The 21,533-nt window shown below is 34.1% G+C and overlaps 1 protein-coding gene across 1 annotated transcript; it reads left to right on the top strand.

The window, feature by feature from the left end:
• The first annotated feature begins 425 nt into the window (after positions 1–425).
• Positions 426–4,005, top strand: LOC116122177 (rhodanese-like domain-containing protein 8, chloroplastic). Its single transcript, XM_031408081.1, is given in 5 exon segments — positions 426–509; positions 2,582–2,661; positions 2,663–2,683; positions 2,979–3,251; positions 3,770–4,005. Coding segments are annotated over 5 exon segments (603 nt in total). The 3' UTR covers positions 3,915–4,005.
• Positions 4,006–21,533: the final 17,528 nt, after the last annotated feature.

Raw genomic sequence — 21,533 nt, 5'->3', positions numbered from 1 at the left:
GGAGTAGAAGACGAGCGCAAGAGGCGGCGAACTATAGAGGAAATTCACAATGTCAACCTGCCTAATTTTAAAGCCAGAATCTTCTTCTTAGTTTCACTAATCAAATGCAAATCAATAATACTACTTTGCATTGTACTCAGATTAGTAAAGATCCCAATTACAACTTTAAAACAACCATTCAGATTAACTATTTTAATTCAACAACAGATTTGTTTTATCGCATATTCATACCTGAACGCTGTGAGGCTGATGGGCCACGAGCAGCCGGAGGGTAGCGGGCAGGACGGTAACCAGCTGGCGGATAACCTTGCGGTGGATATGCCCCAGGCTGAGGAGGGTACTGGCCTGGAGGATATCCATAACCTCCATGACCAGCCATACCAGCAAGATTTGAAAACTAAAACCAATGGAGAAAGAGTGCCTAAATGGGGGATAATATAACAAGTTTTGAAAGCAACTTCGGAGCAACTTCCGACTTTAAAGATGCTTCTACCCAGTTTCAGTATAACGTTTACACATTGTTATCGGATGAGAATTTTTGGATAATATCATTTGAGATATATTTATTTTATTTTTTGTGATGGTAATATGACAATTGAAAAAAAAAAAAATTTGATGGGCGTGAACTGTGAAAGGAAAAAGGGGAGGGGGAGGACCAAGACTTGGAAGAAATGAGAGAAGTAGCGCCAGAAATTGACAATTTGAAAGGCTAATGAACTTGACATAAATTTTGGGCCCCACCCAATCTGGTTTCTCATACTAAAGGTAACTGAACTAAAAAGAAAATGTATCAAAATTGGACTCTCCAGATCTTATAGGATTCAGAATTAGACCCATTATACATAAAAACACAAATGGGTTTTAAATCTCTTGGATCAGTAGTTGAAGAAGACGGAGAAGAAGAGGGTCAATGTAGCAAATTGAAGAGGAAGTGAGAGTTGAATGATGATTAGCCCATGAATTATGAATAAGACCACGTTAGCTTAGGTAGGAAAATGCAAAAATGGGGATGAAATTGGAGAAAGGAAAAAGTAAAAGATATAAAAAATTTGGCTTTTTGTTAATCAAAGAGAAAGGGAGGGTTTGTGAAGTTGCGTGATTATTGGATTCGAACTTCGAGATCACTTTCAATTCACTATTACTAAATTTAAAATGACCGGAGAAGGTCTCACACACATAGATACATGGTTTGTTTTTTTTTTTTTTTTTTTTCAATTCACAATTATCAGGTACATAAATATTTTTTAGTAAGACTTTTTTAAGGGTGGTGGCGCTGTTGGTGATTGAGATGATATTGTTGTAGGGATGGGCATAATACCCCCTCCCCGCAAGGACCCATCCCCACCCGTCCCAAATTAGGTGGAGTTTCCCCAAATTATTCGGGATTTGGGTCAGGCTCGAGCCTAAATCGATCCCCAAATTTGGGGACGAGATTAGTTGTGCCCCGCCCCGTTTATATATATATATCCCCAAATTTGAGGACGGGATTAGTTGTGCCCCGCCCCGTTTATATATATATATATATAACTATTTAATCCTATATTAATTTTAATAGTTGAAAATAAATTAATGAAGTTATAAATTATACAATAACAAATTATAATTGTGTGAATATTTTATGAAACATTATACAAATATGTAATAAATAAAACTAGATTAAATATAATAAATTATTATCAATATTTGCAATACGTAATAAATATGTTATATATGTATAAAGTATCATTCGATATACATAATATATATATTATTTATGTATAATTTATCATTTGATATTTTGATTGATTACAATAATTAATATATATATATATATATATATATATAGTCCCTTATTGAATCAATTCCATTACCTAATTATCATTGTTATATTATGGTAGTTATTTATTTAGAAGTTATTATAATATATATGTATAATGTATCATATGTAATACATTATGTATAATGTTGTGTATTATTTATAATATTAATGAGACATTATAATGTATAAGGTATAATTTATTTAGAATTTATTATAATATATTATATATTATACATTATACATAATATTCTATTATCCGTAATCATAATATCATATATTTATATATTAATACTTGTTACTCGATATAATAATACATAATATTATACCATTAACATATAATATATTTACATACATGTATAATGTATGTATAATGTATCATAATTATAATTTTGATATTCTGATTCATTATAATTTTTTTTAATTATTAGAAATTAAAAAAAAATTATAATGCAAAACCCCAAACGAGGATTTCGGGGATTCTTCGAATTCCTCGTTTGGGGATCAAGCCTAATTCAAGGATTCTCTTAATTACCTGTCTGAGCTACAGGCCGAGACTTCCAAAACATTATACTTATTCTTGTGGATATATTTTATTGCATACGTTATTATGGGTGCATATAGTTTATCTTACCAGTAGAACTATGCTATAATTGCACTTTTATTGTAAGACATATTACATTGTCAATTGTGCATCCTTTTGGTCATGTTATAAAATTTTCACTTTCTGGTGATTCAGTGATGATTATAATTATATTTACGTTGTCACTATGTTCCTTTTTCCAGGCTCTTGTTTCAGATCCCTTAGCGAATGTTGATAAAGGAAACACAGACATTTTAATGTATTGTATAGGAGGTATCCGCTGTTGTATATTCTACTATCCTTAGGTAGTTCACTGTTTTCATTTTTCCTTGTCATTATAATATCATGTTTGATGTTAAAGGTGTTATATCAATCTGGATATACTTTTCAATTAGATTGATTCCTTTTGTTGCATAGAGCTCTTATAAGAGTTGTTAAAGAGGCACAAGTAGTTTTCTGTTTAAAGTTATTAATGGATACACAGGAATATATTTAGTTTTTTTCGGTTCTTCCAATTTACTTTGACATTATAGTACTACAAGCTTAATTTTCTTCCCGTTTACAAAGTATTCATTTTTTTTATTTTTATTTTTTTGGCAGACAAAGGGGTTTCCGAAATTTGTACACCTTGAAGGGAGGTGTTTCTCACTATCTTAAGAATGAAGGTCCTGTAGAGTGGGTTGGGAATTTGTTTGTGTTTGATTCCCGTCTTTCTCTCCCACCTGGAACCTACAAGCCTGAAGCTATGGCTGAAGCAAACAAGACTGGACAAGTTTCTGAAAACCCATTTGCTACGTGCTATATATGTGATTCACAAATTTCTGAGTTAAGGCATCGAAACTGTGCAAATCTTGATTGCAACCTACTCTTTCTGTAAGTCACTTTTCTCTCTTTCCTCTTTCTCCTGTAGTTTCTGTATTTTCATAACTGGGCTCTGAAGAGCCAGTTCATGGTAGATGCAGAGGTCTCTGGAATTTCACTTTTTTTCATGACCTTGATTGTGGGAACTGCAAATTTGTGATCAAATGAAGACCTATTGGGTTTATCTTGCTCACATCCCCTGAAACAAAATCCTGATTATGCTCTTTCAATATATCTCTTAGTATTTTTGTTCTTTTATCTCAATTTCGTCATTGGAGAACTGAAAATCCTTAAAAAAAAGGTCATGTATGGAATAGAAGACCCAAGACTCCAATTGCTTTCTCTTCAAATTTCTATTATCACTTTGCACAATGGCACTCATCTTTTACTGTTTATCTTTTCGGTTAAAAGTTTGTACATGGTATTTTATTATACATGCAGTCACCACCTCTTCCCCTTATAACACTAGGTTTGTGAATTAAAATGAAGATGACTTTGAAACCAAGCCTGTTTTTATGTGTCTTATTCAGATGTTGTTCCGACTGCGTGAAGACTTTGCAAGGATGTTGCTATATAAATTGCACTACTGCCTCTCGACTTAGACCCGTTCTTCCTGGACATGAAAGATACCAAAAATGGCATATATATCGAGATTCAGAACTGCAAACAAGCTGACAATCTGACCATTTCTTTATGCAATATAGCAAGTGGATAAATTTTTCGGTGTTCATCTGGCGAGGATCTTCTAATTGGGATAATGCAACCTGTGGTTATTACTGGTTTTCAAAATTTATGTTTCTAGCTAGATTCTGACTTTATGAGGAGGAAATAGCATGATCTGCATTGTGTATTCGGCTTTCTCCACCTCCATATTCTGGTATATGCAAAAATGTTTAAAGGGAACAAGAATGCACAAGCAAATGTAAGATCTAGGCCAGACAGCTATGTATTAGCTTGTAATTTGTAGCCGCCTAGATAAAATTCTGAGCTTGTAGTTTTGACAATGTATCTGAAGATAAAAAGTTTTCTTTTCACTTCCAATTGCCTTCTGATACCTTTAACTCATACTTTTTTGGTATTGAAATGGTTACATCGTCTCCCATCTTTATGTCCTGTTTTCAAAGCCATTTTCATCTAAAACTAATTGCTTTTTTGGTTTAAATTAAGGGGTTAAGCTTCAAGGCTATTTTTATCTAAATGTTAAGAAAATGAAGAAAACTTAGAATAAGATGAACAATAGGATAGATATGAAGAAGACCATCAACTCTCCTTTCCTTCTACCACAAAGAGAAAGCATAGAAAGGCAGGAGTTGTTTCAATGTTTTCTTTTAAAAACAACCTCAAATTCGACGGCTAAGATGGATAGAAAGGAGAGAGCAAAGAGTGGAATTGATGGGAAAGAAGAAATACGTGAATGTTGTTACTGGAGATGAGTTTTGTTCCGTCTTTGATAACTCAAAGAAGAAGAGCTATAATATGTTCTTTGCGGTGGTTGGTGTGGAAAGAGGAGGCGAATAGACCGACCCAGAAGGAGAATGGAGGATGAGACGGCTGTGAAGACAGTAATTCAATATGCACTTGTAAAAGTTGATACTTCAAATATGCTTAAGGTATTATAATATTATACTAATGACTCGGGATAATAATGATATTTTACATGTACTGTAGTTATATGGTATTCTACCAAAGACAAGGTTTATTTGATATTATACACTCGACTGGTGGTTATATGTATTGTAGGGTTTGATAATTTTACCAGCATAGTTTACTTATATAATATGTTACTTGCAATTTGGATTTACCTGTTATCCCGATATCTTGCTTCTGTCCTCGGGTTCATGGGCTGCGAATGGAAGATTCAGAACGGGATTTGCCCCAAAAACGCAAAGAAATTTACGAAGAAGAAGTACCGAAGAGAACAAGATGAACGAGAACATCAACTGTCCTCTCATTCTGCCACGAAGAGAAAGCGTAGAAAGGCGTGACTTGTTTCTTGGTTTTTTTAAAAACAACCCTCGAATTCGGCGGTTGAGTCCAATAAAAAGAGGAAAACAAAGAGTGGGATTGATGGGGAAGACGTGAATTTCGTTTCTGGAGATGGGATTTGTTCCGCGCATCTTTGATAACTCAAAGAAGAAGAACAGGATTAATGATAATATTCTTTGCAGTGATTGGTATGGAAAGAGGAGGAGAACAGAGCGAAGCGGAGGTGACGGTGGTGAAGACTGAGAGTAATTTAAGTGATGCTCCAAGTCTTGATGACGTGCTTTCGCAGTTCATTTACCAGGGGATTTGTATTAACGGTGAAACTAAAACCATGGAGAAGGATGAGGATGAGGATGAGGACAAAGCTTGTTTAGATGATTCTTTACCACCAATTTATGGAAGCTTGGGAGAAGAAGAAGTTGAAAAGAGTTGTTTGAAAATAGCAAGCGAGAATAGTCTATAACAAGTAGAAGTGAGAAAGGTTTCACCTTACTTTATGAATGGCTGTAAAGCTTCAAAATTGAAGGCTAAACGCATAAAGGTTTCACCGTACTTTAAAAAGGCGGTAACACTTGATAATGGTTATTGTGATTATCAGAAGTTTGATGAGGCTTATGAAAGAAAAAGTTGTTGGGCTTGGGTTTCCCTCGTGTGGAGGATAGCCCAAAATCTTAAAGCCCAAAAAAAAAAAAAAAAAGAGTTGAGTTATAGAATTTTTAGTCCGTCGGTCCTTCTTCAACTTGACGATCAGAAAGTCATATCTAGTCTGATCAATCTAATTTTTTGTCAGAATGTAGAGGACATTTAGCTCTTCAATTTGGATGGTTGATTTTCGATTTTAACGGTTGAGTTTAGAGTTATACGGCCTACATTTCAAGTGCTTTGCTGGTGATTTTTCTCTATCTTTTCGTGACTCTTGTGTATGTTACTTTGTTAGAGTTGTGATAAATCTCTAAATTTTGTGTGAAATATTATTGGTGATTTGTAGCTGTTGTAAACAATTTTTATTATAGTGGATTTAACTGGATCATTTGATCTCGTGGTTTTTTAATTTTTTCACATCAAAGAGGTTTTTCCAAGTAAAATTGCTTGTGTCTCTTGTGGATTGATTGTTGTTTCAGGCATATTTACTAAAGGTTTTGCTCCTTACAAATTCATTCAAGTAGGAAATATTTTGTTAGTGCATTATTTCCTGTCAAAAGTTTGGATAATACTTGGAAGCCTCTGCGTTCTGAACATGACCTTTTACAAGATCATTATCATGACCCTTGGAGGGTCTTGGTTATTTGTATGCTTCTTAACCATACGTCTGGTACGCAGGTATATTGTTATTGTTTCTTTTATATCGTGTTCTTGGTTTAGTTTAGTTTCTTATTGAGGTGAAATTTTACTTTGTTAGTGAGCTGTTTATATTTAACTCTTGTGGCTTGAGTTAGTAGATATAAGTTATTCGGCAAAAACATATAGGTTTCTAACAAGCTTGTCTAGTCAACTTGGCACTTATATTAGAGATTATAGGGTTTCAAAGAAGTTTCCTGTTTCTCTTTACTCTGCTTAGGAAATGAAAATTCTCGATACTGGTGGGTATTTTGTATGAACCAAGAAGTTAACTGTAATATAAATTGTAGTTTGTTTGGATAATGGATGGCTTTTCTTCATTTGGTTATATGTAATAATTCATGCTTCCTGACACATTCTTATTGCAACACCAATATACTTGGAAACAATCCCAAAATTGTTTCACAAATAGGAAGAACCCAATTTTCTTCTATATGCACCTTGTTGAGATTGTGAAACCAAATTCAATCAAAATTAGAGTTGGATTAGGACATTGGTTTTCCTAATTTGTGTTTAAGTATAATTGTTTTCTTTTAGGAATACAATTGGGAATATGATTATAATCGTATTAGGAATTAAAATATAAATTTGAGTCCTATTAGGAATTATGTCCCATGTATTACCTATAAAAATGGGTCAAGTCATAGAGTTAGAGATTATAAATTGAATAAAAGACAAAGACACAATTAGAGAGTGAGAGCCACCAAATAGGGTTTGGTGAGTGAGCCAATTTGTAAGGCTTGAGAGATTCTTGTAATTTTTCTTCTTCTTCATAGTGAAATTTCACAGCGGCAAAGTGGACGTAGCTCTCATACGGAGAGTGAACCACTATAAATCTTGTGTTTGTGTGTGTGGTTATTTTTGTGTCTTTTGTTCGCATTATTTTTGCTTTCAGGGATTTAGGATTTACTAGTATTCAATTAAATCCCCCCAACAACTGGTATCAGAGCAAGGTTCAAGGAAGAAAGCGATGGTTGGAGAAGGAGGATCTACACTTGGGATCAACTACTTTGATGGAATAGATTACGCATTCTGGAAGATGCAAATTGAAGATCATCTATATGGCAGAAAATTACATCTACCTCTCTTAGGAGAAAAACTCAAAAAGATGTCAGATGAAGATTGGGCACTCCTTGATAGACAAGTATTAGGAGTCATTCGATTGACATTGACCAAGAATGTGGCAAGAAACGTGGCGAAGGAGACAACCACAACAGGGTTGATGAAGATCTTATTTGATATGTATGAGAAGCATTCTACGAATAACAAGGTACATCTTATGAAAAAATTATTTAATCTTAAGATGAGAGAAGGTGCTTTCGTGACAGAGCATATGAATGATTTTAATACAATCATTAATTAATTGTTGTATGTAAAAATTGATTTTGATGAATAAGTTCGTGCCCTAATTCTTATGGCCTCCCTACCAAATAGTTGGGAGCCTATGAGAGCAGCAATTAGTAATTCAACAGGTAGTGCGAAATTAAAACTCACAAATGTTAGAGACACAATTCTCGCTGAGGAGGTTCGTAGGAAAGATTCGGGTGAGATAACATCGAATTCTTTTAATGTTAAAACAAGAGGCAGTGGCTACAATAGAAAATCAAATCGAGGCAGAGGAAGATCAAAATCAAGGAACAGAAGAAGCAAGTCTAGGTTTGGGAAAAAGGTTGAGTGCTAGAATTTTGGCAACAAAGGCCACATACAGAGGAATTGCAAAGCACCAAAGAAAGAGAAGAATAGCGATAATGATGCTGCCAATGCTATAACTAAGGAGGTACAAGATGCTTTACTATTATTTGTTGATAATTCTATTGACTCTTGGGTTTTAGATTCAGGAGCTTCATTTCATACCACTACACACCATGAAATTCTAGAAAATTATGTGGCTAGAAATCATGGAAAGGTATACCTAGCAGATGGAGAACCGTTGAATATTGTAGGTATGGGTGATGTTAGGTTGAAGATGGCAAACAGATCTGTGTGGAAAATCCAGAAAGTAAGGCATGTACCAAAATTGATGCGCACTCTAATATCAGTTGGGCAACTTGACGATGAAGGGCATAGTGTGTCTTATTTGGGTGGTGCATGGAAAATTACTAAAAAAGCCATGGTGGTTGCTCGTGGAAATAAAACTGGAACTCTTTACATGACTTCTAGTTACAAAGATTCAGTTGCAGTCGCTGATTCTAGTGTTACCTCGAGTTTGTGGCATTGTAGACTTGGGCATATGAGCGTGAAAGGAATAAAGGAGCTTCAATCAAAGGGAAAACTATCAGAGTTGAAGTCGATTGATCACAGTTTGTGTGAAGATTGCATCCTTTGCAAACAAAGAAGAGTAAGTTCTTTGAAAGTAGCAATGGAACCAAAGACAAAGAAGTTGGAGTTGGTTCATACAAACATGTGGGGCCCCACCCCTGAGTCATCCGTTGGAGGTTCAAAGTACTATGTGACGCTCATTGATGATGTGAGCAGAAAGGTATCGGTTTATTTTTTGAAAAATAAATCTGATGTTTTTGATACTTTTAAAAAGTGGAGAGCCATGGTTGAAAAGGAGACAAACCTAAGGGTGAAGTGCTTGCGATCCGATAATAGGGGAGAGTACATTGATCAAGGGTTCAAGGAATATTTTGCCAATAATGGGATCAAGATGGAGAAGACTATTCCTACAACTCCTCAACAAAATGGTGTCACTAAAAGGATGAATAGAACCCTAAATGAGCGTGTAAGAAGCATGAGATTGCATGTTGGACTACCACAGACATTTTGGGCCGAGGCAATTATTACTGCAGCCTACTTGCTTAATAGAAGACCCTATGTACTGCTAAATTGCAAGATCCCATCAGAAGTTCGGAGCAAAAAAGAGGTAAATTATTCTTTCTTAAGAGTGTTTGGTTGTTTAACATATGTTCTTATTGACTCTACTCTTAGAAGTAAGTTTGATGCTAAATCTAACAAATGTTTTTTCATTGGTTATGGTGATGTCGAGTTTGGTTATCGTTTTTGGGATGACCAAAACTGCAAGATTATAAGGAGCAAAGACGTCATATTCAATGAAGAAGTGATGTGCAAGGATAGAGTCAACATGAAGTTAGAAAATCCAAGCACTGAAGTGAAGAAGCAAGAGGTAGTTCCTTTGAAAGACTTATCAATGAATGGCATGCAAGACAATGACCAGGAAGATCGAGATAATATAGCTCAAGAAGTTGAACCACAAACGCTTGTGTTTGAACCTAGAAGATCTTCCAGGACTATAAGACCACCACAGAGGTACTCCCTTTCTTTGCACTATATTTTACTAACTGATGGAAGTGAACCAGAGTGTTACGAGGAAGCAATGCAAGTTGATGACTCAATCAAGTGGAAGCTAGCTATGAAGGATGAGATGGACTCATTACTAACAAATCAAACTTGATAGTTGACAAAGCTCCCACAAGGGAAGAAAGCATTGCAAAATAAGTGGATTTATCGGGTGAAAGATGAACATAATGACAACAAATAATATAAAGCAAGACTAGTTATGAAAGGATTTCAACAGAAAGAAGGCATTGACTACACTGAAATTTTCTCTCCAGTTGTCAAGTTAACTATAATAAGAACAGTACTTAGGTTAGTGGCAAAAGAAGACATTCATCTTGAGCAATTAGATGTAAAGACAGTGCTTCTTCGCGGATAACTAGATGAAGAAATTTATATGCAACAGCCACAGGGTTTTAAAGTACAAGGAAATGAGAGAATGATGTGCAAACTTCAAAAGAGCCTATATGGGCTAAAACGGGCGCCTAGACAGTGGTACAAGAAGTTTGAAGGGTTTATGTGTAGTAACGGTTTCCTCAGATCCCAAGCAGACCATTGCTGTTATTTAAAGAAACTTGGTAACTCCTATATCATCCTATTACTATATGTAGATGACATGTTGATTGCAAAAGCTTGTAAATAGGAAATAGACAAGCTAAAAAGGCAATTGTCAAAGGAGTTTGCTATAAAGGATTTAGGAGCTCCAAAAAAAAAAAAAAAAAAATCCTTGGATAGCCCAACTTATGGAGTAGTCGTTTCACAAGGTGGATTTAAGTGTAGGCCCAACTAGAATTGGGCTAAGGCATTTTAGCTGTAGTATGTTTATTTCATTATTCGGTCTCGTCAGACCCAATACGATTTTCGGCCCATACATCTTGATAGTATCTTTTTCATTACTACAGTTTTGTATAACGTAGCTGAAAGTTTGAGAGTTCGGTTTCACATCTACCTTTTCCATTTGTGAAGAAGTCACCTGTTAAGAATACACAGCAATTATAGCATTGTACATGCTTGTAGTTGGCATCAAATTCATTTTCTCTACGTCGCCAAGCCTTGCATGCGGACCATTAAATTGTATTGGAACAGTAAAGTTTCAACATAAACGGTAAATGTTAAGTTTCAACCATGATACTTAAGTGTTTAGCATATTACAATTGAAAAAAAAAAAAAAAATCAACACAAGCTAGATATGAGCAGCTACTTACATCTTCCTTTTTACACTTAAACCTATCATGCTCCTGAATGTCTCATTATTTGGCTTCAAGTTATGCTGGTAGATCATCGAATAGATTCTTTGAACCTAAAATAAGAACAAATAATTAAACGCAACAGAATACATTCAAACAACACCAAGGATTCGCCATGCATGGATATATATATATATAATATATATATATATATGGTTCTTCTTCTTCCATCTCCTTTTTTTTTTTTTTTTTTTTTTTTTTTTTACTATTACTATATAGTTTAGACTAAAAGGCTATTTTTTGTAGCAAAAACGTGTAATTTAGCTAACATCTATAGGCCTTGTATCATTGCTCAACTCATCTCTATGGTTTTATCTCTTAACACCATAGCTCAGGTCAATGTGGTGCACCAACAAAGATTAGTAATATGACTATAATTAAACAATTAAGCTAACCATCATAAGTCACATCATCCAGTGAACTAAAGTTTAGGATTACTTGATTTCAAACATGGTGGATTCACTTTCATTCCAACTTCCTTGGTTGTTTACTTATTTACTATATAAGAGGCGTATAAAAATTGGTTTCAATATGTCAAATGGATATATAAAATTTCACATATCAAAGACGACCAAAAACACAGAATTCTTTTTTTTTTAAATTTACCCAGAAATGTCACAAAGAATGTTTTGATGTGAAATTGTTATTAGTTCATCATCATTATACATGACAAATACAAAGACTCTTGAAATCATTGTCAATAATTCAACAATTAAAATTACGTTTCTTATTACTACTACATCCTAACAACCTGGAGTCCAAGTATCTATAAACACTACCCAGAAGTACACACAGAAAATGGTCAGAGTCAAACCTATATACCAAACCAAACTAAGTTGTCCTCACAAGCAATCAAAATAGAGTTTATGTGCCTATAGGAATGTCAATCCAACTTCAAATATTTCATCAACTATATCAAGATAAATATATAGTTTCATTGTAATTTTCTGCCAAATAAAAGCAATAATAATTCAAAAACTGTATGATTACACAATTAGATTAAAAAATGAGAAAGGGAAAACAATTTTCAATAATCCACATGATCATAATCCTAAAAAACTATGTTTAAATTTTTTCATCTTTTTATCCTTTTCCGTTAATTAGTGAGATTTCTCCTTCTACAAAGAAATTGGATCATACCTTGTTTAAATCAATATAAGCTATGAGCTTCTCACATGAGACAGAAGAAGGTTTGATACTAGATGACATGCAACTCTCTAAACTTTGAAACAATACCTTAACCTTCAATTTACAACGATATATGTAAAGAAAAAAAAATGAAAAACACATGTAAATTGATTAGTTTTAACGCAATACTACTTATGCATAAAACAAATTTTATGACATGGATTTAATTGGACCCTGGCCCTGCACGCTTCTTGCCGCCAAGCACCCTAGCCCTACACACTCAACGTGTAGGGAGGATTCTCCCTTGAGTCCCCTATTAGAAGTTGATATTTTTGCCAATATTTAGTGTTAATTTTTTTCCATCTCATTAATATATCGCGAGGTGCAGCTTCCCCCATTTCTATTGCTTTGCAGTCTGAGTCCAATTCAGCTTCAATAGTCTTCTTGTCTACATGACTCATTTAGCTTCAATATTTACTAAAATGCAATCATATCATAAAGGGTCTACAAACACATTAGTCCGATCAAAATGCAACCTAAGTATTTGGTGCGGACATCTAAACAAGTAGAGCTTGGTTTAAAACATTCTCTTCAGGATATTGAACAAGTTAATGTGTCTCATGCGCTTCACTAAGATTTAACTCACCAAATAAGTATTCAATTAAGTTTTTAGTAGATAAACATAAACAATGTTATATATTTCAAAAAAGAAATTCAGTAACTCATAATTTTATAAAGAATGAAAGGAATACACCTAAAGGGGAAAACCTCCCCAACACCTCGACCTTTTAGACACAACCAAGGATCAAGGGAAAGCAAAAGAATTAAGCAGCAAGTTGGCCCGAACACCTTGTCACAAAAAATAAAAATAAAATAATAATAATATATAATAAAAAGTAAAAGAGCCAAGCAAAACAAGGATGTACAATTTGCAATTCTACCCATATTACTTTCAATTTACAAGATAATAGTGGGGTGTTAAAGTATCTATAAAAAAAATAAATTAATTTAATTATTTAAACAAGCTTTGGGCATTTTGGGCTCGTTAAAAATTCTCCTAACAAACAAATGAATAGAAAAGTTATGAGTTAATCTCTAATTATTTAAACAGCTTTGGGCCACAAGGGCTCGTTAAAAATTTCTCCTAACAAACAAATGAATAGAAAAGTTATGAGTTAATTTATAGTGTGTGTTACAAATCAAGCTAGTTCTATTGCTAACTCTGACAATGAAGGGAAGAATGAATGAGTGAACACACCTACTGATAACTTATAATAGAGTTGAAGTGATAAAAGCATTGAAAAAACAGAGACACCTACTTACAACAGAGTTTGAAGATGGTAAAGCATTGAAAAAATAAAGGTTAATTAGTAGGAAGAATATGGGGAGCATAAGAAAGGAAAATAGGAGAGAAGAATAATGTCACCTTCACGTAAAATGTTAAAAAAGAAGAATTTTGTCACCTTGAGCTCAATAGTAGAAGTCTTGGAGCACTCAGTAGCAGGAAAACTTTGGGAGCATTTTGCAAAAGATGAAATGAAGATGATAGCCCGTCTTCGGTTTTTAAGTTTATGTGAATGGTTGAATACATGAAACCACTGTGTTGGCTCTCGCTCACTTTTCTATTACTCACTAACAATTGCCTTGCTCATCCAAACCCCACACACCTAATCACACGCCACCCTCCCCATAAAATTCCTCACGTGCACTACAAGTGTGTCATCCTCTTATACACAAATCCCACATGTCACTCTTCTTCAAGTGCCAGTTCTATGGCTTTCCTTGGCCTTCAGCGATCAATCTCCATGTGATCAAGCTATTGATGCAACAGCTAATTCAGTTGAATCTGTTGACTACGATTGCGAGAAAGCCAAGCTAGCTGCTAGCCACTAGCCATAACAGAGTGAGTTTCCCACCTAGGTGAACCTGAAGCTAGAGCACAGGTTGATTTTGGTCAGCATTTGCTATAAATGGGTAAGCAACAAATCGGCGAAATCGCATATTGATAATGCTTGTAAGAAAAATTAGATTTGTGTATAAGAGGATGACGCGCTTGTAGCGCACATGAGGAATTTTATGGGGTGCCTAGTGTGTGATTGGGTGCGTGGGGTTTGGATGAGCATAGTAGTTGTTAGTAAGTAACATAAAAGTGAGCAAGAGCAAGCACAGTGGTTTCATGCATTACTGGGAACTTTTCACTCTGTGGCCTAATGCAAAGACTGCAACTAAGGTTGACCCTGAGGAAATGAAAAAGATCATACAAACTCTAGGTCTTCAAAAGAAGAGGGCAATGATGATACAACGTTTCTCTCAAGAGTATTTGGGGGAGGAGTGGACGCATGTAACTCAGCTTCACGGTGTTGGAAAGTAAGTTGGCAACTCTTCTCTCTCACTTGATCCAAAATTTATTTGTGCCTTGATCTTGCTCTAGATATCTCAATTCATCTTGTTGGAAACTCATATTTCGCTACCACCTTTGATTAGCTAGGTATGCAGCCGATGCATATGCAATTTTTTGTACAGGGAAGTGGGAACGGGTGAGACCTACTGATCACATGTTAAAGTATTAGTGGGAATTTCTTCATAGTATCAAAAGTTCATTGTAATTTTTGTTTCTATCTGTATAACTGGTTGGCTGAACCGTTGATGAGAAACATGTATATATTTATCAGAAGAAAAAAAAAAAAATTTGGGCTAGCACATCTCTCCTAGAATTCATAGGTGGTTTAGTTAACTAGTGTAAACTGCCATTTAAGTATATATACAATGAAACTACAGGGAATTCCAATCTTTTAAGCATTACGAGATAGTGAATATTAGCATTACTTCATCAAACTTTCTCACAGTACACTCAAACAAGTGGCTACTGTTGATCTACAACTATATACAACCTTATTTGCTGTAAATAAGAGAATATGACACAAGTGATGCCAACAAAGGAGAGGACTATTCTGGCCAGCATTTGAGGGGGTCTTGCAGACTTGTACAAGTTGATTAAACCGTGAATACCTTCTGAATAGTTTCGATTCTCCCTAGGTATAGCAAGGATCCCATTACAAACTGCGATATGTAACTCCAACATCTCCATAACTCGCTTTAACTCTTCTTTCTCTCCACATAACCCCTCACTTTGTACATTTAATCTGTCATTCACTCCTCATAAATTCCCTTTCTTCCTTTGTGAATGTTTCTATAAGATGCTAGTGTGCTCGGTGCCGTATGCCTATTCGACCAACTTAAACTTCTTAAAAGAAAGCTGGAGCTCATAAATGTAATCCTGCCAATGTTTTTCCATAATTTGATGTTTGAACAATTGATTTCACGATGTAGTAAAATACGCAAGTGAACAAACAAACATAATAGAGAGGTCAATTAAAATACTTAACCAAACTGCAAAGCTCACTATGTTCATCATAACAATTTTCTTTTCAATTCACTAAAAATGTTTTTTGGGAAGGGGATATAAAGCCAGTGAGTGGCAACTGGTTCTTAAGGCTGACAAAAAACAACCTTCTGCCTATGTGCTGTCAGAAGTCTGGAAGTCCATAAGCAAATCCTTCAAAAGAACTTTATAGTGTGTTATTAAAACAAATAAAAGAGCTTCCTTCCTTCCTCTACTTCTTCACGAACTTTAGACACCTCTAAGAAATGCAAGTAATAATATATCAACTAAAAGGAAAAGGGAAAATATTAAGTTGGACTTTACATATATCCCCTACAAGGCAAGTTGAAACTAAACTTTTTTTTAGAATTTTATAATTACTTGATATATGAAATTATATGTTATAGAAGTTCGCTTAACTATTGACTCAATTGTATTAAACTATAAATCATAAATTGTTAAATCTTTGATCCTAACATAGAAAATGTTAATCAGTCATTTTGTTTGGAACTTAAAAAGAATTTATAATACTTTCTATTGCAAAATGCAAAGTATTATCTATACTAAAACCAACACTTTATATGAGAGATAAGAAAAAAGTTACTGTCAATATCACAAACTCACCAATATTGTCACACATGGGCTTTGTCTTATTCTTTGGCAATTTATGATAATTTGCGCTTGTTTTCCTTAATATGTCTCTCGCTTCCTGCAAACAATAGGAATATAAGATTCAGCCATATTAATTATTAAAGCCAAAGGTAATATCATAAATAGGCATTTAAAAAATGCAAAATGAATGGCTAAGTTTAGACTTTAATAGTTTCACGTAACTTAACTCATAATTGTGTTTTTGGTAGCTGTTACATCTAAAAAAAATTTAAACTTATTTAATAATAATTGAAAATTTTAAACTTATTTAATAATAATTGGCTTCTACTTAACATTAACTTTTTTCAATTCGGATACCATCTAACCATTAATGTCATACCTAGGGGTGGGTGGGTTCGAGTACCAACCCAAATCCCATGGAACCAGAATAAAAAATGGGACTGGTCGGTTCCAATTCCTGATAGCCTAGAACCATAACCTGTAACACAGGTTTCGGTTCTGGGTACCCAGGAAATTATTAATCCTTACTACTCGTAAAAAATGATGAATACACCCCTAAAAAATTACATTACACCCCCAAAAATTATCATTCAGTCCTAATTCCTACCCAAATACCTTGGTCTCGGTTTTGGTTCCTATAATGGTGGAACTAGAACTAGAACCGCATAATACCGGTTCCAATTTTTCATAATCGAAATCGACCCTATAAGGGTTGATTCTGATCGGTTCTTTGCACACCGCTAGTCATACCCTACTAGGGAGCTATGCTAGTATATAAAAAAAAAGTTGTACCATTGGGCACGTACTTTGGTTGAATTCCTCTCATTGAAATAAGCATACTTCAAATTGTCAAGCATTCTTGTCTCGGAAAGTTGAGAAATAAACTTCTTCACCCTCTCTTGTGCAGCCTAACCAAATAAAAATAATTTAATGAGATTTGGATTGAATGATTAACCAAATAAAAATAATTTAATGAGATTAGGGACTAAAGGAAAGATTATGGTAATGATAAAAACTCACAGTATAAGTAATGCCATTCTTCTTATATATTGGATCACCAACAACAGAACCCATCACTTTTATGTTTTGAAACATGCATAAATAAAGATTATAAACTGACTTGATAAATTATCTACCATAATCCAATTTATAGCCTAATCAATGTAAACACCACAAACACAAGATTCACCTCAACGGAAGACCTAACATAATAATTTTATACACAATCATAACGGAACCCCTACAAATGCTCTTCCAAGGGTATCATTCAAAAAATTTAAGACAAAACTCAATCAATGATCTTCACTAGTTATTGCACTTAGAGGTGAGCGGGTTTAGATACCTTGTGTTTTTTGAAGGAATTGGAATCGACCGGTTCCGGTTCCTAGAAACTAGGGGTGTTCAAAAGCGGTAAATCGAACCAATTAACCGCTTTTCTGAACTGAACCAGTTTTTCGGTTCAGGAAAATTCTCAAACTAGTTTTTCAGTTTGGGGGGAAAACCGGTTTTTCAGTTAACCAAAAAATTGGTTAACCGCTTTAAAAAAAAGGGCTAACCAGTTTTCAATCGATTTTCCCCATTTTTATTGGATAAAACTTTTTTTTTTTTCCTAAATTAAATTGTAAACATAAACAATACATATCCAAATAAAAATTAAACATTAATACATATTAAAAATTAATAATATATATTAACATATAATTTTTATTTTTATTTTATATATATATATAAACCGGTTCAAAAAACAAGCTTTGATTTTTTCCCAAACCGGTAACCAAACCTGAAATCCGGTTTTTTGAATTTTTTGAATCATAACCGAACCATTTTTTTGGTTCGGTTACCAATTTGGTTATCGGTTCGGTTCAGTTTTTGCATTTTTTTTTATCACCCCTACTAGAAACTTAGAACCAAAGCCTGAAACATAGGTTTCGAGTTAATTTCATTACAGCCTACTTCTTAAAAAATGACAAATACACCCAAAATATTTACAAAACACCCTTAATAGCTTAAAAAATTACAATTCAGTCCTGGTTCCTACTCAGGTACTTGGACTTCAGTTTCGGTCCCGATTTTGGTTCCTAGTTCCAACAGTGCAGGAATCAAAACCAAACCCAAAAACTCTCGGTTCAAATTTTCCAAAACCAAAACCAGACTCTAATAGGGCTAGTTTCGGGACCTTTTACCCATGTTCACCCTTAACCACACTAAACTAATTGGTATTAATTAGTCAAAGAAAAAAAAATTAAGAATATAAAGTGAGGAGGAAACTTTACTAGATATTGAAATTGTCGAGCAATCGCATTGATTCCATCACTTTTATATAAAATACTACAACATTGACAAAATAACCCAAATCATAAGTCACAAATACAAACATAGAATCAATAAGAGCATAAAACAAAAGTAATTAATTTCTACATATGAAAAGCTAGGTAGACAATTATTAAATTACATTACTAAATTATGTAGACTCATACCATAAAGGGTTTGCAGACGCATTAGCCTCATCCGAAATTGCAGGCCCAATGTACTCAGTTCCAACATCTAAACCAAGTAAGCAGCATTTGTTTTTGTTGACTATTTTGAACAATTTAAAAGGTCTCACTTTCTTCATCTAAGATTTAACTCATCAAATTAGTATTTAATTAAACATTTTAAGAATTACCCACACATAAAAGGAAATAATCCACAACCAAAAATAAAGATATGAAACTACACGTAACAAAACAATAAATCATCCTTTCTTCTTTAGATAATGAAACCACATGTAATAATTCATGCTTCCTGCCACATTCTTATTGCAACACCAATATATTTGGGAAAAATCCCAAAATTGTTTCACAAATAGGAAGAACCCAACTTTCTTCTATATGCACCTTAATAACTTCCGTCGTTTGTAGAGTTTACCAATGCAAAGAAGCAAACTTGGAATTTTTCAGCTCACTATGATTCCGTTATATGAACCAAGTACTTCCTTATGCTCTAATATCTACATAACTTCTCATACCCTGAATATTTCTTATATCACTTGTACCTAGCACCACCTCACAATTGCCCTTTTGTCATGGTTGCTGTTTAGCAAAAATACAGGATGCTGCGAAAATACCTGAGCGGCATGAGAACTTAGGTGCTTCTCTCCTAACTATTTTCTATAATTGTTAAATGCTTGTCATTTTACATTAATAGCTAGAGCCAACCGGTAATGATTAAATATGTTTCACCTTCTAGCACAACTGCAAAATAAACCAAATTCATATGCTCTTTACGTACTTGAGGAGAAAGGAGATCAAGAGCATAGATGGAACATTCCGAGTGTTGCCCTTAACTATATCTATATGTCTCTCAACTCACCTAACTCATCTTATCAGTGATTAACCTTTACTTTCCTCTCGCACTTCAAAACCTCCATTAGCTCCTCTGCGTCTCCGCCCTTGAAGAACTCGAACTATCTCTACTCCTACAAAGTCTGGTTATCTCTCAACTCGGGTTAAGTGTGTTGTGAACTGATTAAACACATTTAATAGAGAAAGTCTGGTCATCTCTCAACCCGTTTTGGTGATCTCAAAGGGCTGCCTGGCCCAAGCCCCAACTTCAATTTAAACTTGGGTAACAATCTACCCATCTACTAAAACAGGTCAATGAGACCCCTAGTCTTTGATTAAATTCAATTGAATATTAGGTTTGAAATATTAAGACTCTATATTATAGTTATTTGATATTATATTGTAAAGTTTTTTCATTTAAGGCCACATAATCAGCTGGCCAAAACATATACTAAATTTCACTCTATAATCAAATTAATTACTATACCAATATAATTAAAAAAGAAATATGAGTAAACATCTACGCATAATCATAATTTAATACCATTATTAAATCACAAACCTATGAAATAGACCTGACTAACAAAACTCACAAATAAAATTAACTAAATTATAATTCACAAATAAGGCAACTCCAGCAAACCAACAAACGAAATCTATGAAAAAAAAAACACGAATCTCAAGAAAAAGTGATATAAATGAAGAAATTACTATAGGAGAGGTGTAACTTAACTGTATTTTCTATAAGTTTCACGGAATTAGTGTTGTTACTCATAAAACTCTTGGTGTGTTATGTGAGTAAACATCTATGCATATAGCGCAAATAGCACAAACATTGAAGGATAAAGGAACAAGCTCCTCCAGATAAAAATTATTTTGAGTACAATATCCTCCTCCAGGTAATGATTAATTAAATATGTTTCACCTACTAGCACAACTACAAAATAAACCAAATTCATATGCTCTTTACGTACCTGAGGAGAGAGGAGATCAAGAGCACAGATGGAACTTAACTCAGTGAGTAGAGAGAAGCTAGCCTTTTTTACAGTGAAAAGAGAGGACTAGAAATGAAATAGCGGTAGAGCACAAAAGAGAGGATTGGGAAATGAAATAGACTGGTTTCATTTTCATTTTCACTGGCCTTTTAAGCCCGCAGCTGGGTGTGAAAGTTTTGTAGACATATCTTCTGCAAATCAATTTTTTTTTTATTTCATGCAACTCAGCCGTAATGTTGCCTACCTATTTTTGGAAAATATTAAAAACACATCTAAAGTGTAAGAAAGTCACCGGAGAGAACCAGTCACTTTCTTACAGTTTTACAATGTCATAAAGCTAGTCCCAATCTCAAGCGAACTGAAGGCGAGCGGTCACCTCACCTCGAGCCATTGCCTTTACTCTCTCTGGAGTTGCAATATTGTGTTTGGCAAAATACAGTTTGCTGTGTTTTTTCCAGCTTGTCAGTTGTTTGTGGATGAGAAGAAGCAGTTACAAGAACAATAATTATGGAAGTCTTGGAAGCATGGTAGAGCTCGGATCAATTAACTGTTTAAATTGAACTTTTTGTTTTTCCTTTTTGAATTCATAGATATGTGTACGTAAATAAAGGATTAAGTTGTGATATAATTTTTTGACACAAATTTGTACCCAAAAAATTGACTTAAAAAAATCTCTTTTTTTTTTCTAATGAGAAAAAAATGTATACTATATATAAATGTTTTTTCTTTATAACAAAATTGTACGAAATGTTTCCAATAATTTAGTTGTTTTGTTTAACATAAGACATGCAGAGCCAATGCAAGCCCACAGTGGGGTCCCACCCGCCTATGATTTTCTAGAAAATCTCTAACTTATTACAGTTATGTCATCAGTACTTCAAATAATTACAATTATCCACTCAAATAATTAAACTTGAAAAAATAGTTTATTAAATAAAAATTTACCCAATCATGTACAAATTTAATTACACAATTAATAATTAAGC

This window comes from Pistacia vera, unplaced genomic scaffold (assembly GCF_008641045.1).
Source record: "Pistacia vera cultivar Batoury unplaced genomic scaffold, PisVer_v2 Contig132, whole genome shotgun sequence".
Taxonomy (NCBI): domain Eukaryota; kingdom Viridiplantae; phylum Streptophyta; class Magnoliopsida; order Sapindales; family Anacardiaceae; genus Pistacia; species Pistacia vera.
This window is presented reverse-complemented; position numbering and strand designations above follow the sequence as displayed.